The 24,315-nt window shown below is 34.5% G+C and overlaps 1 protein-coding gene across 5 annotated transcripts; it reads left to right on the top strand.

Moving 5' to 3' along the window:
• Nucleotides 1-5,070: 5,070 nt before the first annotated feature.
• LOC110692457 (general negative regulator of transcription subunit 3-like) lies at nucleotides 5,071-19,256 on the top strand. 5 transcript variants are annotated; one of them, XM_021869452.1, is made up of 18 exons: nucleotides 5,071-5,399; nucleotides 5,590-5,721; nucleotides 7,543-7,680; nucleotides 9,100-9,150; nucleotides 9,515-9,604; nucleotides 9,707-9,853; nucleotides 10,031-10,141; nucleotides 10,345-10,359; nucleotides 11,422-11,490; nucleotides 12,408-12,933; nucleotides 13,054-13,139; nucleotides 13,949-14,119; nucleotides 15,603-15,762; nucleotides 15,884-16,011; nucleotides 17,753-18,031; nucleotides 18,126-18,260; nucleotides 18,352-18,533; nucleotides 18,880-19,256. In XM_021869452.1, the coding sequence occupies exons 1-18, from the start codon at nucleotides 5,307-5,309 to the stop codon at nucleotides 18,944-18,946; spliced, it is 2,580 nt and encodes an 859-aa protein (XP_021725144.1). In that variant the 5' UTR covers nucleotides 5,071-5,306; the 3' UTR covers nucleotides 18,947-19,256. The 5 variants fall into 5 exon arrangements, with proteins under 5 accessions (XP_021725144.1, XP_021725143.1, XP_021725146.1 ...); XM_021869451.1 differs by having other exon boundaries at nucleotides 10,339-10,359; XM_021869454.1 differs by having other exon boundaries at nucleotides 5,072-5,399; nucleotides 7,564-7,680; nucleotides 10,339-10,359.
• The last annotated feature ends 5,059 nt before the right edge of the window (nucleotides 19,257-24,315 follow it).

The raw sequence follows: 24,315 nt of genomic DNA, 5'->3' as shown, positions 1-24,315 counted from the left end.
ACTCGTGAGGCACCAACCCTCCATTTTATATGGCTTGTTCCTCCGTGATCAGGTTAGTAGTAGTCATAATTGAACCATGGTAAAAAAAATAGGATGGAAAAGTTTAGAGTGAAAGCATTGGGGTGTTCCATTCTCCATTCATCGTTTCCATAAGCTCTATCAAGAGTCTCAAATATTGCAAGTTCAAATTTTCTATTGTTTGTTTAGGTGTATCTGACACCATGTCAGAGAGGCCACACTCAATTTTCCAGTTCATAAATTGCACAACTCCAAAAATCGAATTATTCCCCCCCAATATTTGAGTGTTGTTTTCAATTTGGTTTATGTCTCCAATTACCAAAATTTTCCCCGGATGGGCCCAAATCGTAGCTCCATATATGGTTGCCATACAGATTGTCGTTCACATAAATAAGGAGAGCCATGAGCAAACAAGACATAGGAAAGAAGCATTCGATTCATCAATAACATTACAAAAGAAATAATTAACATCTTGATCACCTTTAACATATCTAATGAAACACATGTATGAACTAATTTGAAGATAATGCGACTCAAACCTGTACCTGAATCGATAGAACTTGACCCGATCCAAACCAAAACGAGTGAAAAAGATAACCTGAATCAGTTAGACTGAACATTGACTCATCATAAATCAACCCAAACTCCAATATATTATTCGAATTGACACCCTTCCAGTGATTCGAGCCCATTGTTTTATAACGAGTGATGTTCTGATTTGTAATTGGTATACACTAGACCCTAGTGTAGGTACCCCAACCTACACCCCCTCTAAACGATGTGTTTAGAGTGTTACCCACCCCACTAAGTCACTAACCCACTATTTCTACCCACTAACTGCAGTAAAATAACCCTACCCCACATATATATATATCTACATAAATAAAATTCTATTTCAAATAATTTTCTCTCTTTAAAACCTTCTTCTTCATTTCTCTAGATTTTTTCTCTCATCAAACCCAACAAATTGGAACGAAAACTGCTTCAAACTACAGCAAAATTGCTTCAAAAACTCCGAAATTGCTTCAAAATAGTAGAAATGTCTGACATTCGAGAAGAAATTAAACAATTGCAACAACCTTTACGAAAAGAGTAAGTAGTTTGTTCATTATAGTAAAATTGTTTGTTTAAACCCTAGATTTTATAATTTGTTGATGAAATTTCATGTTCGAAAACATTATATCTAACTTCATTATAATTACTATTATGCATAATTGTGCATTTCTAATTATTTTTGTAGAACCAAAAAAGATGTTTCAGAGAAGAGTACTACAGGAAAAAAGTACTTTGGAGAAAATCATGTTGAAGAAGAAGTGTAAGTTTTATTTCAAATTAATGTAAAATTTCAAGTGTGGGAGGAGTAACTTGAACATTTGTTGATTGATCATTCATGGAATGAGGCCTGAACATTTCTTCATTGAAGTTTGAACAATCCTGAGTTGAAGTTTGAACAATGCCGGAAACTGTAGGTTGAACTTTTGGATTAACTTGAGCATTATTTTTAACACCAGCACCACCTTTATTTATAGGAACATTACATTGAGCTTGAACAGCAGAAACACCAGCAACACTTTTATTTGTAGGAACATTTAAATCCTTCGACTGCAAAAAAAAAAAAATGCTCATAATAAAATATATAAATGTTCAATTACAAACACTTAAATAAACATATAATTAATTAACAAATAAAATGTTCAATAACAAAACTGCACATGATCAATATGGAAAATTTTGACATATAATATTATCAAGAAAAAATGGTAAAAACAAATAAGCATATATGACATAAAAAATATTAGTAAGTACAAATGATAAAACATAATTGATTAATTTAAAATATAAAAATGATCCAAAAAAATAAAAAAAATTAAAAGCATACAAACAAAATCACGTAATTCTCAAACATAGAGCAATGAAATAAATTGAAGCAACGAAATATTCATAACAAAGTATGAACAATCCAAAAACTTTCATCATAATCATAATCAAAATTTGAAAATTGACAACGAAAAGAATCTTAATATATAAATTAAGTTGAAATAAATAGAGCATTATAACACAACAAAGTATTGATGATAAAAATTACAAAGAGTATAGAAATGACTTAGCAAGATGAAATGACTTAGCAACGCTGATTATACAAAGAGTATACATTTTGAATCATATAGAAACCTTCACAACTAATCCTAATGAGAGTTGGATTGGTGATTTGAAACCAAACAATGTAAGTGTGATAAATGTTCAATAATGTAAGATATATTGTTCATTTATAAAACAGTGTATATAATTAACATTTGTTAATTTATTTTGTTCAACAGGTAAATCAAATTAGGAGCTAAGGATGAAATACATAGCAGGACTGATGTTATTTAAAGAAAACATTTAATCTAGGTTAAATAGAAGAAAAGCAAGAAAGTTTGCAGTGGAGTAGAGTCATATGTTCAATTATGAATGCGTATATGTTCATATCTTATACTTCCTCCGTTACACATTATACCTTGTTGCACGTTTCCCAAGACAAATTTTGTTAATAGGTGATTAATAAAGTAAAGGGTTTGTGATTAAGGGTATGAGAGAGAAAGAGGAAAATTTAATCAACCACCACTACCACCCACAAGCAGCGACATCCACCACGCCCAACGCCCACCACCCACCACGCCCAACACCCAACAGCAGCAACATCCACCACCACTCACATCTACCCACACCCCGAAACCACCACCACCTCATCTCGTAATCACCATATCACCACCACCACCCTATCCCGTCTCATCACCATAACCACCCAAAACCCACTCCTGACAACTCGTATCAACACCGCAACTCGTAACCCAGTCACCACCGCCAAGATCCGAAACCCCAACCCACCCAAATCGCAGCCACAACTAAGATCTGAAACCCCTCCATAACCAACCTCAACAAATTCGCAGCCACAACCTCCATAACCACCGAAAACCAACCTCAATCGATTTTTAGGTTTCAATTTTAAGGATGATCGGTGGCTATAAAAAGGGGGAAAAGAGTCGGCGACAAATTTGACGGGGGAAAAGAAGCCTAGTGACTCGATCGGTGGTGGTTTTCGAAGAAGAATAAAGAAAGAGAAGCGGTTTTTGGGTTCGGTGTGGCTGGTCGGAAATTTTCTAGGAATTTCAGGGCAGCAACGATGGACCCGTTCAAGGTTATGGGTGGTTGGCTGGGTGGGAGATTTCGGCCAGGAGATGGGCTGGGGTTGTGGCAGTGAGAGAAGAGAGTGAAAAGTAGTTGTGGTTGTGGTGGTGATGGTTGCTGTGGTGGTGGTTGTGGTGGAGGTGAGAGAACACTTGGTGATGATGGCAGTGGATAGGTTGTGAGGGAGGAGAGAGATTAAGATTAGGGATTAAATCATAAATAAATTAATTTGGTTTAATATAATAATAACATGTAATCTTAATAATTTAATGTGTGTTATTGAACTTAAGTAAGGGTACATGGGTCATTTTACACAAAAATATTTACCATAAATGAAAATTTTTACTTTGTTGCACATAATGTGTAACATCCGTTTTTGGAAATTGTTGCACATAATGCGTAACGGAGGAAGTATATAGTTTTATAGATAGATGTTTTATTTGAGAGGAAATAGGCTTATAGATATTATTTGTTAAAAAATTATTGTAATTGATATTTCATTTTAATCTTTGTATGAAAAAAATGTATATATACATTTCTGGAATTGGGTTTAAACATTTCTGGAATGAAGTTTGAACAATCCTGAGCTGAAGTTTGAACAATGCTAGGAACTGTGGGTGGAACAAAAGAACCAGCTTGAGATTTTGTAAACGCACTAGTATGAATTGGAACTCTTGGATTCACTTGAGCATTAATTTTAATACTAGCAACACCTTTATTTGTAGAAATGCTAGAACGAGCTTGAACAACAGAACCTTCAACAATATTTAAATCCCTTGCCTGCAAAAAAAAAAGTCAATTGATCAATATAAAATCAATAAATGTTCAGTTACAAATACTTAAATAAACATATCAGAAAAACAAAACCTTAACAAGAGATGAAATATCTAGATCAACACATATGCTGGATTGAAGAGTGCTATCACCAGAAATGATAAAACATAAATACATAAAATGTTCAATAACAAAGCTGCAAATGATCATCATCATAATCAAAATGTATAGTATATATTACAAATGAACATAAACGGTTCCAAAAATGATCAATAATTAATACATAAAATGTTCAATAACAAAACTGCACATGATCAATTTGTAAAATTTTAACACATAATATTATAAAAAAAACAAAAAAGTAAAAACAAATGATCATATATAGCTTGGAAAGTGAACATAAATAAATTAATATGTTGATATGATAAAATATAAATGATTATTTAAGAATATAAAAATGATCAAAACAAAAAAAAAAATTAAAAAAAATTAAAGGTATCGAAACAAAAACACGCAATTCTCAAACACATATTAAAGAAATAAATAAAAAGTATTAGCAATCCAAAAATGTTCATCATCATCAAATCAAAATATGGAATTGAAGCAACAAAAATATATAATACATAAATAGTAGTACACAAAAAACATTGAGTAACAAAATTACATTGAAATAAACAGAGCATTGACGTAACATAGTATTGATAATAAAAATTAAAAAAATTATGATCATAATTACTCACATTGATGAACAAACGAGTCAATCAATCGAATGCAAGAGTGAAACACACTTTTGCAATCTCAATCAAAATGGTAAAGGAAGAAAATCAGGAGAGAGAAAATAAATTGAGCAAAGATAATGTATGTATTAAAAATCAATTGACGTTGATCAATTGAGGAGAGAGAAAATATAAGGTTTAAAATCATATATACAAAGCTAGAATAATAAGAAAGGAAGAAATTAAAAAAGAAAAAACAAGGAAAAAAAATAATCAAGGCAGTTCATGAGTACTACACTACTACCCACAGCAGCTACAAAACGACGCAGTTGTGATGGGGTTGTAGGTAGAACACCCTACATGAGGGTCTAGGGTAAAATTTTCATCTGATTTGGACTTTAGGCACTAACAAAGTAACGACAGTCCGACAGTTAACAATTTCAATAAAAAATTACATTTCCCCTAAACTCTCCTATATCGCCATTGTTACTAGCTTCCATTGTGAACCACCAAAAACCCTAGATTTTTGAACTCAAAATTAACGCTCAATCCTCGATTTCACCAATTAGGGATTTCAAAATTGGATGATAAATCACTCAATTTCGCATCAATTTTGTTCATTCGAGCGAAATGGGAGCCAGTCGAAAGTTACAAGGTGAGATCGATCGAGTTTTGAAGAAAGTTCAAGAAGGTGTTGATGTTTTTGACAGCATCTGGAACAAGGTTTTCTCCATTTTCTCTCTCTTCCGCCATTTTTGTAGAGCTTTGTAGTTGTTCTTAGTTCTAATTTTATGCTTAGAATTATCGAGAAATTTGGTTGATTTGGGAAGAAAGTGTTGGACTGAGATTCTTCTGAATTTTTTAATTGATTCATGTTTAATTATTCGTTTCTTGCGCTGGAATTATACTTCAGGTTTACGATACCGATAATGCTAATCAAAAAGAGAAGTTCGAAGCTGATTTGAAGAAGGAAATTAAGAAATTGCAGAGATATAGAGATCAAATCAAGACATGGATACAATCTAGTGAAATTAAAGATAAAAAGGTTGGCAATTTTTGTTTGTTTGTTTTTTTTTTTCCCTCCAATAAGTATGTTTTGAAGAATGTGTAGATATGTGCTATAATGCTTTTATTTCAGGCTATATGGAGATGGAATATAGGGGGAATTTTATCGATTATCGCTTCATCATCTTCATGGGATGAGAGTGATTGTAACTATTGTGAGTTAGTAATGCTTTATTTAAGAAAATGTGGATGTTTGTTGATAAGTTCTTTTGTTAGTATTTGTAGCAAGATAGTTCTTATAGTCTAGTATGGAAAAAGAATGGTCTTTAGAGTTATTAGAAGGAACTCTGGTTCGGAAAATTGTCCCCTGTTAGTTCAGTTCCCAACTTATGAGATAGTAGCTATCCCAAAAGAAGAAATGGTGGATGAAGACAACTGTTGTCTTGGGAGTGTTTATCGTACTTAATTAGTATACAATTAGACATGCAGTGCATGTAAAAATTATTTAACATATGAACATATCATATGCTCACGTACAACGCTCACACAGTACTAAGAATGAAATAGTCTGTGCTGTTACCATCTTCACATGTTTGTATTCAATATACTTAATTTGCTATTTTTTAAATTTTATGAAATCAGGTTTGTGAGCGGCTATAGTACTATTTCATCCTTCTCATTTTCATGTAAAAGGAAAACATGCCGTCTTAATAATTTTAGATGTGGGGTTTTCACTCCATGGTGTGTATCTAGTATGGCTCTTCATTTTATTGGCTTAAAAATATTCTGAACTTTTGATAAATTATTATTATTATTATTATTTTTTTTAATGAAATAGTTGAATTACAAAGATAGGAAACCAGAAGTCCACTAGAAACCAAGGATATTGAAAATTTTTAGTACATTGTAAAGGGATTAGCCCGGTGACGCTCCATTAGTGTGAGCCTTAATAAATATTGTTACGCCACGCGATTCCAAAAAGAAACCAAAGAAGACTGTCGATCATAAAGATTGTATAATTCATCTTTCACTTAAACATCCACATCACAGCAAATTAGCATTAAGCAACTTGTTCCAATAAAGACCATCCAAAATGAAGAATGTCAGTCACAGGATCATTACTTGTCGGGCAATGCAAATTAGATTCTGTCCCCTCACTAGCATGGCTTAAAATGCTCACTTGAGAGAACAAAGCCTTGGTTAGTCTCCATATTGCCCTAGAGTTTCTCATTTTCTCTTATTAGATCTTTAGGTGCGCGCTAGACATTTTATGCTATATTAGTTGTAGAGGCTATTTTTTTTTTAGTTTTGGAGAAAGGTCACAGAGACTATTTTTACTGAGTTTACATGTAATGTTAAATTGCTAAAGAGTTGATCTTTTGAAGATTGTGCACTCAGCATGGTAAGGCGTAGGATTCGTTTCCAAGATTCTATTTTTTTTGCAGCAGGTGATATTTATAACATAGATCATATCGAAATTGCTTTATTTCCACGCATAGGATTTTGCTCTGGGATGGAAGGTGAGTAGCCGAGTGCCCAAGTATGGGATTTTGTTTTGTTTGTTTTGGTCTTTATGTGAAGGAGAGTTTCAACTTTTGCTTCTTTACTGTGCATTTAATTTGGTTGTGTGTTTTATGTGCCTGATGTTTTTCTGGGAAATCCCAATAATAAGGTAATTGATTCAATTAGATGGAAATTTTTGATATTTCGTTTTGACAGAATTGTAGCTTTATTATGCAGAAACTAGAAAGCAGTCTACTTCCACAAGTTGCACCTGTCAAGTTGAAATGACTTTGCGTTATTATGTCTAGCACTTTCAAATTGATGTTGATGATTGACAATGTGATATATGTTGACGTAGGTTAGTGCATCTTATGAGCAGGCTTTGGTGGATGCCCGCAAGCTTATAGAGCGTGAAATGGAAAGATTTAAAATATGTGAGAAGGAGACAAAGACGAAAGCATTTTCAAAAGAAGGCCTAGGCCAGCAGCCTAAAACTGTAAGATTGAAAAACTGTTTTATTTCTTTTTAACTTCATCCCCATTACTGCTTTTGAGTTTGGACTGTCACTGATTTCACTTAGATATGACATTTAGGCTGTTGTATGTGTTGACATGACATGACACTGGTACAGTAGTAGCATGTGAGTTGACTTGGCAATTTATTAATTCACTAGGTGCATCATAAATCTTATGAATTCTTGATGTTGAGGGACTTCCCTTTCTAGGGGAGATGATACGTCACAGATGTTGGATTTGTTATTGTGCAAAGAAGTACAAGAGAAAAGTGTGTGGTGATCTGCTATGCGTTGTGCAAGGAATCAGTATTTGAGGGAGGGGCACATTAGTCATAGCCTATTAGTAGTGTCTTGAGGAATAAGTTAGAGTTAGTTATGAGACTTTTTCTATAAATAGACCTCATTAGGAGGAGTAATTATCATGTTGAATATTGTGAGGATTCTTATTGGGAGAGAGTGAGCCTCTTGAAAGCTCATGTTAGGAGAGCATCCACCTCTTGAAAGTGGAATTATCGTTTGATTAGTGTAATTCACATATTATCATTACAATCATCATTTTCAGTCCCTAATTTCTGCCATTATTAAGCTGTAATCATGACAGAAACCATGCTAATTCCTAGCACGTTGCTGCTGCATTGGTTAATCTTTGTTGCTTTTTAATTGAAGGAGACAGAGGGTGTAAAGACAGATAATCGAGTGATGGGTTATTTGTTTTGTTTGTAGAGGCTATCTTTGATAACAAATACTACCTCCGGTCCAATTTACTCGCAACAAACAAATATTTTATGTCTCATAAATAATACCCCTTTGTTGCGAGTAAATTGGACCGGAGGTAGTATTAACAGATCTGCTATCTAAGACTGTATTATTTGGTTTAGTTTATAAAAATTGTTTGGCAATGAACTATGCTGAAATTGACAGAAACTAAATAAAGAAATCAATATTATATATGGTGTTTTTTCAACTAAATGTGTAGCTATTTTATATGCAAAGTTAAATAAACTTTACAATTCAGTTAAAACTTAATCCAAATGTCTTTTGTTTTTTTTGTTTGTTTGTTTTTTTTTTTTTTGTTTTTTTTATTTAAAAAAAAAAAATAAGGCTCTTCAGTTACCATTTCTCAATTCTGGGTAGTTTCATTCTTTAGATTTAAGCTAATGTCAAATTTTAGTCTCTGAGTATGCTCATATCCAGTACTCTTTATTGACTGTCATTAACATAGGGTTAGATGTCTCTATAGCTCTCATTCATTATGGTACATTGACATACATGATTTTATTAATTTGTATGCTCCAATCTTTCTCGCTCTTTCCATTTAGATGATTATTATGAAGATTATTTGGATGTATTCTATTCTCAATATTCTTTAGTCAGTTACATGTTTTCTCATATTTTTGATAGGACCCTAAGGAGAAAGCAAAATCAGAGACAAGAGACTGGTTGAACAATGTGGTATGTTGCATAACTCCTTTTTATCTCACATTTTTTGCAACATGTAATCTCATGGTTTCCTTTTGCTAAATTACTATATTCAACAATCATGAGTGTATCAAGAGTTCAAGACTTGGCAAAATTTTTTGACAGGGAAGTTGGATCGAGTTTTGATATTTAAACTTTAAGCATGACTGCATGAGTATATTTTGTTTTATATTACTTTTCTTCATTAGATTTTCAAATGGGTTCTTTATCAGTAGGTATTCTATTCTGTGTTTCTAGATTTTATTATCCTGTGTTTCGGCTTTATGGGATTTCCGCAGATTAGTATGACTCATCTTTATCGATTATTATATTAATTAGGTGTTTTATACCTCTGCAGGTAGGAGAGTTAGAGTCTCAAATTGATAATTTTGAGGCTGAGATGGAGGGCTTATCTGTAAAGAAAGGAAAGGCGAGACCTCCTAGACTGGTGAGACTTCACAATAACCTCTAATGAATTGATGATACCAAAGTAGTTTTACGATTTAAGACATGGGAAAATTGTCATTAAAGTTTTTTTTATTCCTCGTAGACACACTTGGAGACTTCGATATCTCGTCACAAGGCCCATGTAATGAAATTAGAATTGATATTGAGATTATTAGACAATGATGAATTGAGTGCTGAACATGTCAATGATGTTAAGGACTTTCTCGAAGATTACTTGGAGCGTAATCAGGTCTGTCTTTTTTTTTGCTGCAGTTGTTTTATTTATATTTTGTATTTTATTTGGCAACACTTGTGAATTTTGAATTGTTTTCTGGCGTTTATTTCCGAAAGGATTTTTGAATTTTGATAATGTTCTGTGTTTAGCTCATTATTGTTTTACCCTTTTGCATTTGAATATGATATCCAGGAAGATTTTGATGAATTTAGTGATGTTGACGAGCTCTACAACACCTTACCATTGGACAAAGTGGAAGCTCTTGAAGATCTTGTGTCAATGGGTCAACCTGGACTTGCTAAGGTGTGTAACAGATATCTAATATGTATATGCGCACCAACCATTATATATTTATTTGATTTCCTTGATTGTTGAGCATGACTTTATGGCATTTAATTATGCTAGTTGGCTGATTGATTTTGCATTTTCATTCTTAATCTTCTGCGTGATCATGATTTTTGAACACCGGTTGCGGTAAATTTCGAATCTACCATATTGAGATTAAGGGCATGAAGTCACAGGTTCGGATTTTTGTACTCTTTAGGTCCCGTTAAAAAAAGTTGTATATGTATTTGCCTTAGTTTTAGTTTTTCTTGAAGAACTTTGCTTTATTGATATTATTCTAGCTCTGTGCTTACTGTCTTAACTTTGATTTGGGATTTTGATAGACATGTTCAACACTGTTAACATGGCAGTGATCTTGCCACACTGTTACTTTTTCCATAGTTGTTGATGATGATCACTGTTTTTGCTTCTTTATCCTTGTTGTTTGAGTATTTTTTTTTTATAAATATTTTTTATTTTACCGAGCTGTTTGTTAGCTCCTAGCAGAGGGGTAATAAGGTCCATGGTATTTTGAGGATAACTGATGTAATTATTGTTTAACAAGTATCAATCATGCTTTCAGTCCTATTACTGAAGATAACTGATGTGATATGCAATACTATTTGTTTGTGACATGCCGTTTTGTTAATCTAGTAAAGTTTTTTCTTTGGATTTTACTTTCGTGAATGGCGTAGCCTGTGTTTTATGTTGCCAAGTCAATTTAGGGATTCTATCAATGCTACTACCTTAACATTGTTTTGTCCATACAATTCAATGAAATAGTGGTTTGTATTCAAGCAAACATGACACTTCCCCCTCTCTTTTTGTATTGCTGTGTGTGTGTATGTTGTCTATTCTGGCTAGAAAAGCTTATCATTGCTCGTCAATCAAACTATGATGAAATTGAATAGTCGATTAGTTACTAGCTTTTTGCATATTAGTTGAGTATAGGGGTTTTGCTCTAGAATAGAAATGCCTTTTGCTGTATGCTGTCATGAATAATTGTTTGAAACTAAATGTGTGTGCTAACTTCTACCAGTAGTGATTGTGCAGAGAGATAGGATTATAGCTTCAAAGAAATTTGTAGCGAACATTATTATGCCTATGCAATAAGTATGTGCTGTGGGTGTATGTATTTTAAAATCAATGTTCAAAAGCCTTATGCTACCTGATTCTTCCATTAGGTTTTTGAAGAAAATGCTTAGAGTGATACCAAGTCATGTTGAGTAAAAAGTCCTTTCTTCATGCTTGTTTGACAGGGTGGCGGTGCTGCCAGCTCAGTTCTAAGTTTAAAGACATCATCAAATACATCATCTTCTTTGTCATCGGTATTCTATAAAAACCTTTGCTAGTAGATTGCTATTTAATTAATGTGCTTCATGTTTTCTTTCAAAGTATTCTTTTGAAAAACGTTGTCACTATCTTTTGGGCTGTTGTTGTGTTAGCCTTTCAATGCATCTTCCCACTAGAAAAATTGTTGGCAGCCTTGTTTAAGTCTCCATCTGTATTACAGAGGTTCAGGTTTTTAGAACCTTTACTCTTTAACTTATTCCAAGAACTTAATGTCTTATTACTTGCCGAGTTGGATTAGATCAGTTCAGAACAGGATTGAGTTGACTTGATCAGATCAGGATATACAATTTTTCTCTACTTGAAATATTTTTAATTGTGTCTGAATTAATTTTTTGAAAATTGCATATATTGAAAGTACATATTGAGAGGAATCTAAGAAGAACTCACTTGATAATGTTTTTCCTTTTCTTTATACATTAGGTTAAATATACCATCTAAGTTTAGCCAGAACAAATCATTACACCAGACTAGACTAGACTAGACTAGACTAGACCAAAAAGATTATTAGACCAGATCTCAAGAGATTTCAGGTGAAGAGAGCCTGTTTATTTTTGTGCAAATTGAATTTAATTTCTCTTATATTCTCTTTTATTAATATATTTGTTTATTCATTTCAACGGGTAGGAGTTAATGGATTGTCTCATATGGTGTCTTTATTTGTCTATTTTTAGCAAATCTCTTAAGCTGCTTAATCTCTTGATATAAGCAGCAACAATCCTTAGATATTTGCAGTCTTTTTCTTGCACCATTCTATTTCAAGTTCATGTGAAAATAATTTGCCGCTACCTATCCATATATCTATAATGTCTCTTGTCAGCTCTTGTGAATTTGCGGCAGCAATAATTTCTGTTTGACCTTTTGTTATCTTGATTGAATTTTTTAATTTTGGCAGGCCACTGTTACGTCTTCCCAATTGACTGTTCCCATTCCGGAACAAGATGAAACAAATTCTCAGGACAGTAATTCTGATACTGTTCCAAAAACTCCGCCTTCTAAGACTAGCATTCTCAGCTCTTCCAATCCGTCAAATCCACCTACAATCCAGACACCTATACCAACCTCTTCTACTCTTCTACCTGCCTCTCCAAGTGTTACAGCTTCTGTTTCTGGGCCAGTCTCTGGCCGAGGCATTCTGGAAGGTGCCATTCCTTCTTCTCCTCTGAATCCCCCGATTATTGGCAAAGAAGAGGATGCAGTGAACTTTCCTGGACGAAGATCATCACCTGCTCTCACAGATCCTGCAGCTCTTACTCGGGGCATTGGCCGGGGCAGCATTCCAAGCCAACCTTCTGTTAGTGTCCCTCTTAGTTCTGTTGGTACAGCTCCTAGCAGTGGCGTGACTCTTGGTTCAGTTCCTTTGGCATCAGAAGTAACGAAGAGAAATATTTTAGGATCTGATGAGAGGCTTGCAAGTAGTGGTATGGTGCAACCTTTAAATTTTTATTTTCTTATAATCAGTATGATGCTCTTGCTGCAGCGTATGAAGCTAATTGATTGATCTGTCCTATGTGGTTTTATTTATATTGCTGCTGCTGCAGTTGTTTCTGGTAGAGCCTTTTCTTCTTCTGTGGTTCCTGGAATGCAGTGGAGGCCTGGAAGCACTTTTCAGACTCAGAGTGAAGGGGTAAGTCCCATATTGTTCCTCTTGTGTTTGTCAGAAGAAGATTGCATTTGATCACAAAACCAAGTACTAAGTATGCTTAATATTTCGTCAAAAAATAAAAGTATGCTTAACATTTACAAATGAAATGGTAAAAGACAAACCAAACACAAGTATGCATTTTATTTAGAATTGAAGTGCTACTAATATGTGACCTGCTGGAGCTCTTCAAATTGTATCGAGAGCTATTCTGTAGAAGTACACAAGCATGATGCTTTCTACTGATTAAGATTGTGCTTTGCAATAGAATGGAAGGACTTTCAGGATATTGTAGATATTTTCAAGCTTTACTTTACATGTCTGATGCCTGCATCCTTGCAGAGTGTACTTGTGAGATTACCTATACATCGAATTGTAAACTAAATAGCTACGTTTGGGACTTGCTATAATATTGGAGTAAATGGACTTTGTCTATTGTTTTCTGATGAATTTATTATGAAACAAAATTCCCTCCCACCCAATGATGTTTTACCTGATGTTCTTTAACATTACTTGATGGTATAATTTGTCTATTATTTTGTTTCCATTTTTCTTAATTTGGTGTAGTATAATTCACCCATGCATTCAATTAACTAATCATGATTAAACGTTTACCTGAGAATAAAGTACAGCTCTTTACTTCTGCTTGCATGTCATACTGCATCTTGCTGTACTACAATGCATCTTGGATTGAGGGTCCTTCCCTTCTGCTTGCGCAGAATAATCCATTCGTTATACAATCAATAAGATAGACGAACTTTGTGTTTAGTTGAAGATAAGTTGTGCATATACAGGGACAGTTTCGTGGGCGAACTGAAATTGCTCCAGATCAAAGGGAAAAGTTTCTTCAAAGGTTGCAGCAAGTACAACAGCAAGGTCACAGTAACATTCTTGGAATGCCAAATCTTGCTGGTGGTAATTCTAAACCCTTCTCAGGACAGCAGCAAAATCCACTTTTGCAGCAGGTACATTTTTGCTTTACAGAGGATTGCTGCATTAGAAGTACGTATCAATTGCTTTAGAACTTAAAAGTATGTATTTGTAGTTTCTACTCAATATAAAATTTTATTTTGAACATAATTTCATCTGAAGTAATTTTTTATTGCAAACTTTCTTAAATTTTATTCTTGGTACTCTTTTAAAACTCTCTTAAAATTTTACTTGGGCTTTTTCTTTTTCTCACTTTACACACCTCCTATCAAACTTTTTTGATTGGTTATCTTGTTATGTCCTTTTTTCTTTGTCGGATGGTTCCTTAAGATGATTCATGTTAGCCTACCCCAACTTATTTTGGGACTAAGGCTTTGTTGTTGTTGAAACTTTATATTTTATTATCTCATTATGTCTCATCAAGTTATAAGTTATAGTTATACCATTACATCCTCATATTAATGGTTTTTTTTTTTTTTTTTTTTTTTTTTCCCCGATTCGAAAACTGAGTCTGTTAGTATCTTATTGAGCCTTTTTTTGTCATACTCTTTTTTTTTTTTTTTTTGTTTCCTGGTCCACAGCTTGGCTCTGCTTTTTTCAACAATAAACCTCTTCACAGCTTTGCCAATGGGCCACATTAGTAGAAAGCAAAAATCAATACATGGTTCCTAGTAGACATTGTCTTACCTTACCCAAGCAAGTGTTAAGCGGCTTAAGCCTTTTTTGCTAAGATTAAATCTTGCAGAACTTTGTTGTTCAATATTTGAAAATTCAAAATTCTGTTCATTGGAGCTCCCCTTTCTTCCTCCTAAAAATTCTACACCAATGAGCGGCATTATTTCACTATCATCAAAGTCAAGTGACAGTTAAAACTTTGATGCCTTAGCGTTTGAATGCTCTTCTATAGTTTTATGCAAAATTCTAGCCTGATATTTGTAGTTTCATTGAATATGTTGTGGTGCTGCTAAATGTGTGTATGTGCCTTCTTTAGTTTTTTTTTGGTTGTTTTACCACCTTTTCTGCCTTGTAACTTTTTTTTCTTTTTGCCTTGTAACTTTTTTTTTTTTTCCTTTTTTTTTTCTTTAGAGCCTTAGCTTAAGGTTACTCAAGTTTTCTCTTTTCCTCTTAGTTATAAAGTTAGTACTCCCTCTAATCTATTATAGTTATGTGTTATCCTTTTTGGGAAGTTGCACTATAATTGCAACATTATTTATTTGGCTTATGATTATCTCTATCCCTCCTCATCATATAGGTCCTATTATATCACTCATGTCTGCTTAAAAATTTGCATTCCTCCTACTCAGTGATTATAAAAAAGAGGATTTATTATAGTCCAAATGTTTGGACAGGAATAGGATGCATATATTGGCTTTTTTATGTTCTCGATTACTGGAGTCTCGTGTACTGGGCTGCTCTTCATTTTCACTTGTGATCTCTATTTTTTTATATGCTGTATATGCTTCTCAGATTGGGAAGCTGTAGGTGTGTAAATATCTTATTATTTCTCACATTTTTCAGTTAAGTTCTCAAAGTTCGTCTCTCTCCTCTCAAGTTGGTCTTGGGCTAGGATTGCAATCTCCTGGCTTAAGCACTGCTTCTTCTGCAACTGTTCAGCAACCAATTCCTATCCAGCAAGGTGTCCAGCAAGGATCTTTAGTTGTTTCTCCAAAAGATTCTGGTAGATAGCATCACATTATCTTGCTATTTAAGTATATTGAAGTTTGTTACCTAGTGCGGTTGGCTATGTAGGAATTCAAGTACATGTATGAATATGCATAATTCAGTTAATGTTCTTGCAGTTACTGAGGATCAACAACAGCAGAACTTGCCTGAGGATTCGGCAGTTGAGATAGCTCCTGGTTCTGGGCTTTCCAAAAATTTGATGAATGATGATGATCTTAAAGCTTCTTATGTGAAGGATGTCCCTGTATGTATATTTCAGCCATTAAATTTGTGCATTTTGTGTTTTCATAAGTCACTTGTTTTCATCTGATATGAGATTTTTTTGACAAGTGATTTGCTTGTGGAAAGTAGTAGATGTTGTAAATAAAAGGATTGTGATAAATTAGGTCGCACAGCCTTTTAGATTTGAGTTTATAGGCATAGGCACAAAAATCCTGGTCCATGTCTCAGACAATGTTGAGGTGGTGTTCGACTTGCAACTTGTGCAACTTATAAAGGGGATGATATTTATTGAAAACAACCAAAGTTTGTTTGAAGTACATTTGTATGCTGAATGTACATTATATTTCTGAGCAAAAAAATTGTGTTTAATGTCTAGATTCTAGAGTTTGCTTCAATGTGAACCCTAGATCAAAGCCTCAGCTAGATGAAAACCCTTATTTTCATGTTGCATGTAAAGTCAAAATCAGTGGCTGCTCATTATTCCATTTAAGAGAGAGAGAGATGGCTGGGGAACCTGATCGGCCTGCAGTTGCTAGTGATCTTTTTTGAAGCTCTCCTCGGAATCCTTTTACTTTATCAGTTTTACTGGAATTTTGTGGCTTTTCATTGATAATCTGTGCTATACAAGCATGTGCCAAGCATTTAAGTAATACTCCCTTTTTTTTTTTACTATGCTCTCTTTGACAGTCATGGTCACAAATTCATACTATGACTGTATCCTTGATATTTTTTTGGATAATATTAGATATAGTTGATGTTTTGAAAACACATTGAAATGAAGCTTACAAGATTGCACCAAAATACACCTTTTGAAGACCCTTTGCATCTCAATCTCTTTGTGCCTTTTGAAACTAGGAGGAAAATGGATTGAATGATGTACAAGGATTAGGAGACTCACCCTTTTAGTATGCAGAACAGCCGTGAATCTAGCAAAAAAAGACTATATAGGGATAAATGGAGATGGTATCTTTGCTTAACTCCTGATGATTGACCATTCCAGGTCATTGCACTTTCTATTCAACCTATTTCATCTTTCCAGGGTGGTTTTGGTAACAGTTGATTGACGTTCATGGTTAAGAATTAGTAGATACCTATCAATTATTTATTTACTTTCAGAGTTTCAGTTGAATGTGATTGAGCCAAATTTGATACTTCAGCACCAGCCCCTCTCTCATACATGTTAGTTATCCATCAATGTTTGGTTAGCATTTTTGCAACTAAAATGTGTATTAGTTTTATGTTTGATTATAAACTCCTTAATATATTGCAATAAGGATTAGATTTAGTCAAACAATTTTCCTCAACATTACAAATTTAGTAGTATAAATTAACTATTAAGCCTGAAATTCGATATTACATTTACTATATTCCAATAAGGATTAGATTAAGACACTATTTTTCTCAAAAAACCACAAATTAAGTATAATGTAGAAATTAGCTATTAAGTCTTACATTCGATATTGCATTATGATAACTGATGGGTGCCCACATTCCCGCTTGCCCCTACCCACCTCTTGTGGTGCCCTTGCTCTCTTTGGCTTGATCTACATGCCTTTTAATGTATTTGTGTTTGAACTTTGAAGCTTTATAGGTCCTGGTTTGGCTTATTAATATTTTTATGTTTCAAGCTTCGCAAATAAAAGGAGATGGAGGGTTGCAATTGCAAGTCTCTGCTCATATTGTCTCTCTGTATTATAGCTTTGTCTCAGCAATCCAGATGATGTTCAATTCTTCAAATTTATTAAGTGATTACTGCTTTGCAGAGTGGAGGTACTTCTGGTCCGCTGCCAGAATCCACCCAACTGTCAAGGGATGCAGATCTTTCTCCTGGCCAACCTTTGCAATCAAGCCAACCATCTGCTAGCCTTGGAGTTATTGGTCGGAGAAGTGTCTCAGACCTTGGGGCCATTGGTGATAACATTGGCGGAACTGCCAACTCTGGGGGAGTGCATGATCTTGTGTACAATACACAGATGCTTGAGGCTGCATACTACAAGCTTCCTCAGCCCAAAGACTCAGAACGAGCAAAGAGTTATACGCCTGTATGACAATTTGACATCATATTCTTTGATTTGACCAATAAATATTTGATTCCTGTTGATGTGATATTTTTGTATTTTTCTGTGCTTCGTACAGAGACACCCTGCAGCAACTCCTCCAAGCTATCCACAAGTTCAGGCTCCAATTGTAAACAATCCTGCTTTCTGGGAACGATTGGGTCTTGATACCTTGGGGACAGATACCTTATTCTTTGCATTCTACTATCAACCGGTGGGTTATCATACTTTAATTTAATTTTCTGATATATTGCTGTGTGTTTTATTCTTGGTTCCTTATTTTTATACTTGATTACTGTCTACAGAATACTTATCAACAGTATTTGGCTGCAAAAGAGTTAAAGAAACAATCATGGAGATACCATAGAAAATATTACACATGGTTTCAGAGGCATGAAGAACCAAAGATTGCCACTGATGATTTTGAAAAGGGGACGTACGTATACTTTGATTTTCATCTTGCCAATGATGACCCAAATCAAGGATGGTATGTGTACACTATTCCTTTGCTGATTGCCACAAATAATCTGCCCATGATCTGGGTTTTTGATAACTTATTGGTTAAATTATGTTGGTTGCTTAAATTTTTTGGTTTTCAAAGTATATATTAATGGACCTCTGGTGAAGATGAGTTAGATGACATGAATAGCTCCTTAATACTTGATAAATATTTTTTTTCCCTACACTATGGCATATTGACATTTGAAACGTACTCCTTAGATGAAGGGGTGAACAAAGGAGAATTTTCCGCCTTGCTTTGCTGGCTCCTAATTATTTAATTGTTTCTGGTCAGGGTCAAGCTTGTTTTGATGACTTCACTTTGCTATTTTCAGGTGCCAAAGGATCAAAGCAGACTTCAAATTCGAGTATAGTTTTCTAGAAGATGAACTAATTGTATAGATGTACAGACCACCTTACAGTCTCAAGTTCTGACGGGCCAAAAATTAGGGGTTTTACCATGACAATTAAGTTATGTTTGCTTTATTTTGAGATAATCTTACTTTGGACATATATCCAATCTGTTTAAAAAAAAATTATTTGCCTGTCAGCGATCTGTTTCAGTTTTATTTGTACTCTATAGTATAGCAGTTGCTCTCCTTGTTTATCTGCTTCGTATCCAGACAACCTTTAGACAATAAGTTGATCTAGTAGTAAGCTTGGTTACTTATGATGATTTATGCAATCTGGTTAAAAAATATTGTTTGGCTGACATTGATCTGTTTCAGTCGTCTTTGACCTCTTTGTATTGTATACAGAAGTTGCTGTCCTTGTCCATCTGGTTCGTATGAGTCGTATCCCAGATGGCCTTTGGACGATGTGTTGCTGGCTTGATGTGTTGGCTTCTATGCTGCAGTCACCACAACGTGGTTACTTATGGAGTTATGGCCATATTATTCAATTATGTGGCTAAGTGCTGGGCGTTAAGCCTGAATTTGGTCATTCCATATTATATGTAGTTATGGATGGCCATTATGAAATTTATTAGGACGTTGAGACCTACATCCTATTAATGGTGCACTCAGACTCAGAGATGTGGTTACTCAAGTGTACAGGTGATAAGGTGGACCAATGAGCATGTGCTATTTTTGGCCATATCAATGGTTATCATTTTGCGTTTTTGCAAAAATCTAATATATAATGGTTTTATCTTTCTATTTTGCGTCATTGGTATTTATTTTATAATTTAATGAACAGATTAATTAGTTAATTACTCTGTAGAGATAAATAGTGGGCTAGTATGGTCCAATACTAGTTAGGTACAGGCTGACCCACTCATGGTCGGCCAGTCGGCTACGTTTATTCCAACTTTTTTTAATATAAAAAAAATTCATTTCAAAAACCACTAGAAAATTTTGGACCGACTTGTATCAGTTACATAGCTGATAGACGATGACGTTCATATCCTTAGGTGGTGTCAATCTGGGTAAATGGTTTGGATCTGGGTTGATCATGACAGGAAGTAATGGGCCATTCTAGCTCATATAAGCAAAACAGGCTGTGTTAAGTTCACTCAAGTTTGGGTCAAGTCGAGTTAGAGTGTAGTTGAATACAAATTGGATTGGGTCAATTTTAGGTGAGATCGTACAAGAATTGGATAAATTTGGTTCAGAAAGATTTAGGGTAAAATAAAAAGTGTAATTCGATACGGTTGGATTAGGTGAAGTTTAGATGGAATCGTGACGTGGATATCGAATTGGAAATTTAGAATTTTAGAATTCATGGATTCTGTTGAAACATAAATTATTAAAGCAGCAAGATAAAACTCAAAGGTTGCATGCTTGCAGCTTTGAAGTTATACAAATCTCGGTTGTATATTTGGTTTAAACTTTTACTCCACAAATTATTATATGTAGTTGACATTGATCTAGAATGACCCATGAGTAAAACAAATTCTTATGCCGCACCGTGTGACCAGCCAACATATGGGTTACTTTATTAGTGTTATAGGGGTTACTCGGTCCGTGTTACAGGGGTTATTTCGTTAGTGTTATAGGGGTTACTCAGTTAGTATAACATGGGTTACTCGATAAGTGTTATAGGGTTACTTTGTTGTTTTGCAAATGACCACATGGCATGGCCAGCCGCATCCAAGACGGGATGAACTTTTAAACTTAAACCTTGATAGCTTATGCTTATCAATTTTTTGAACTCAAATAACTATCTAAATTTTATTGTAGATTTGCGAAGCCTTAAATAAGCATTACAAACTATAAGATAGATTTTAGATTTAAAAGATAAGGAAACAACTAATATTCCAAAAATAAATAAAAGGTGTCCCTCAAAAAAAAAAAAGAACAGTTTTTTAATTTTAAAAAAAATTAAGGAATCTTAATATGCTTATAACACACAAGAAAAGGTCGTTCTAGTGAATGGTAAAATACTAAAATGTGCAAGTCAAATTTAGACTAAAATAATAATCTAAGTATGATAAACCTTGGTTGCTCCCGCATCATATGTCCCCTCTAAAAGTCATCCTCAAGTTCCTTCTATAAAGCATGGTACCAAGTCATTTGCTCACATTGAAACACAAACATCTTCACCAACAAGAATTTGAAAAGTGTCAAAATTTTCACTATGCACCATTTTGAACATTGAACCTTTCTCTTAGAATTATTGAACACATTTTGAACATTGAACCTTAAGAATAAATAACCTTTGGAATAAATTTGGCCTTTTTCTTAGAATTATAGAACACATTCTGAACATTGAACCTTAGGAATAATTAATCACTATTCACCAACATCATAAGGGGGTTTTTTCCATGCATAACGGAAAATCTATTACGCACATCACTTTTTGATTTGGTAAAGGGGTTAGGTTAGAGATGCTTTATCCCAAACTTGACCAAATATGTGTTATTTCTCCCATGATGCAAAATCTCTTGATCAAATTGGGAGTCCGTCCCAAAAGGATATTACAAGTTGTCATTGAAACAACATCACATCAAATAGCATCCTTTTACTCACCCAACATAAAATTAATTGGGACTTGTTTTATAACTTAAATGTCATTTCCCTCGCTAAGACAACTAAACTTATATGGTCGCTCATGAGCACGAGTGACTTTAAATCATCAACTAGCTTGTTGTCCATGACATGTGCTACAACCACTATCTACTATCAAAGAGCATGTCTTAGAACCAACTAAGAACTGTGTATGGAAGAGATTTTCTCGTTGCACCAAATCAACAATATGTGTGGCCTCCATATGCAACACCTTCCTCAAAATACCAATATGACGTGCGTTTTCTTCCGTAGGGTGGTACTAAGTTGTCTTGGAACGAAGAATCCTCCAAATTTGTTTAGTTAAGCGTAGAGGTAGTATTCCTCTCGGTCACATGTACGTAAGGACACATGATCATCAAGTTAGGACATTTTTAGCTATGTGGCCATGCCCTTGACACTTGAAACATTGTTTTCCTTTCATACAAAATTGATTCGAGGTTAAAGAAGGATTCCTTGAAGAAATAGCCTCATTAGCAATCGATGTAGACCCTTTAGGCATTGTGTTGCTATCCGCAACTTGCTTAGAAACAAAGGATGGCCTAAACAAGACTTAGTATCACCCAATTTGTACACCCCAATTTAAGTCAACATGAGCCCACTAATAGATATTGTCCTCTTTGAGCCCTAGGCCACAAGAATTTGATTTGGTGTAAGACAGAAGGTCTACTTAAAAGGCCTCTACTAGCTAGATTGATGTATCAACCCCCATATTAGGAAGGATTCTTTTTTATCATTGGTACACCCCATGTTTGGGCTTTAATCAATAATACACATGCTTATGTTTTAATTAGTAAATTTTAGATTTTAACACCACAAAAAAAAAAAATATAGTTTTTAACACTTAAAAAAAAAAATTTTAAAACTTTTATTTTAACACCACAAAATTTTTTAAAAATTGGCTTTTACCACCACTAAACTGATTCATGGATGTAATTCGTTAATGTGATCCACATTTAGGAATGGCAACGGATTGGATTCGGGTCGGATGTAGTTAAATCCGAATCCGATCCGTTTAGTAGACGGACCTTGGACTTGGATCCGAATCCGAAAAATCCGAGTCCGAATCCAATCCGACTTGTGATTTTCGGATCCAAATCCGGTCCATTTATATATATGGACCTCCGAAACAATCTAAATATTTTTTTATTTTTTTTTTGTAATGTCATATATACCTATAGTTGCTTGTATTGTCATACCAAGTATAGATTAAACATAACATATTTAAATTATGAACTAAGTTACATAACAAATTTTGCAACAAAACAAGTAAACAATTGTCCCAAGTTATAAAGCATATGCTCATACTCTCGTTTTCAGACTCAGATCGGACCCATTAGACTTTGCGTAGGGTCCAAGTTCGATCCGCCTCCTATTCGGATTCGGATCTATTATTTTATCAGATTCGGATTCGGACTAGTATAAAACGGATTCGGATCAGATTTTTTTTTCTTCAGGTCGGATTCGTATCGAACTCGGATTAAATTGTCATCGCTATACACATTGATTACGTGTCAGCATACTATTAGATGAAAATAATTAAAAAAAACAAAAAACCTAAATTAATCCAGCCACCCCCATCCCCACCACTGGGCAGCGCCGACCAATGCTCTACCCAACACCTTCGTTCCCAGCCCTAGCAACCGCATACTCCGCCTCCTCCATCCCCCTCCCCAAAACCGACTGAACCTCCTCAACGACCGCTGAAAATGGGCGGCCGTTTTTTAGACCACCCAAAGACGACAACCAAATAGGGCTCTCAGGGTCGAAAACGACCGGTTTATGGTCGAAATCGACCACTTAGGCCCTAAACCGGTCGTTTCTGACCCTTAGTTGCCGTTTATGGTGGTTGTTTCTTGGTGGTTTGAAAAACGGACGACAGCCACCCGTTTTTGGTGGCCATTGAGGTAGGGTCAAAAACGGTCGGTTTTAGGGTCGGGGAAAAGGGGGGGTTGAGATTGCGGTGGTTGGGGCTGAGAAAGGGGGTGTTAGAGTGGGGTAGACGGCGACGCGGGCTGCCGACGGTGTTGGAGTGGGTGGCTGTTTAAGTTTTAGGGTTTTTGTTTTATTTTAAATATTTAGTTTTTCTTTTTTTTTTTAAAACTAATAATGTGGTCACACGTGGCAAAATGGACCCCACTTGACGGATTTTTGGACGAAAACTAGTAAGTGGTGTTAATATCCAATTTTGAGATGTTCTTGTGGTGTTAAAATACTACCTCCGTTTCGTATTAGTTGCAACTTTGGAATATTTTATATCTCACAAATAATACCCTAAAGTTGCAACTAATAAGAAATGGAGGTAATAAATGTTTTTTTTTTTTTTTTTTTGTGTGTTAAAAACCATTTTTCTGTTTTTTTTATGGTGTTAAAATCTAAAATTTTCTTTTAATTATTACCGGTACACCTGTACTTTTAACTAATTAACTACAATAAGCATTTTGTTAATTAAATGTTAGTAATAGGTTAATGACTTGCACTTTTGACCAATTTTAAGTCCCTCCTTTTCCCCTTCTTAATTTCCCTTCTACATTTGAAGTAATAACCCACCCACCTCTGTTATTATATAAACGAAGCCCCCTCATTTAATTTGATTTATGCAGCTTCTGCTTCATTTAGCTGTTTTTTATTAACTGTATTTGCTTAACCCTCAGACATATCAATGCAAGCAATGAGTAATATCCCATAGCATGTGTATCATTGATAAAAGCAAAAATCTGGGGTGTATCAATGATAATTTCCCTACCTCTTTATTCTTTGTATGGA

The sequence above is a fragment of the Chenopodium quinoa genome, unplaced genomic scaffold (genome assembly GCF_001683475.1).
Source record: "Chenopodium quinoa cultivar QQ74 unplaced genomic scaffold, ASM168347v1, whole genome shotgun sequence".
Classification (NCBI taxonomy): domain Eukaryota; kingdom Viridiplantae; phylum Streptophyta; class Magnoliopsida; order Caryophyllales; family Amaranthaceae; genus Chenopodium; species Chenopodium quinoa.
The sequence above is the reverse complement of the archived record's forward strand: the minus strand, read 5'-3'. Positions and strand labels throughout refer to the sequence as shown.

Excerpts from the sequence above, each read along its gene's own strand:
- LOC110692457 (XM_021869451.1), top strand. The coding sequence starts at position 5,307 with ATGGGAGCCAGTCGAAAGTTACAAGGTGAGATCGATCGAGTTTTGAAG. Across the intron at positions 9,605-9,706 it reads AGGCGAGACCTCCTAGACTG|ACACACTTGGAGACTTCGAT; the intron begins GTGAGACTTCAC and ends TATTCCTCGTAG. Across the intron at positions 15,763-15,883 it reads TGTTTCTCCAAAAGATTCTG|TTACTGAGGATCAACAACAG; the intron begins GTAGATAGCATC and ends ATGTTCTTGCAG.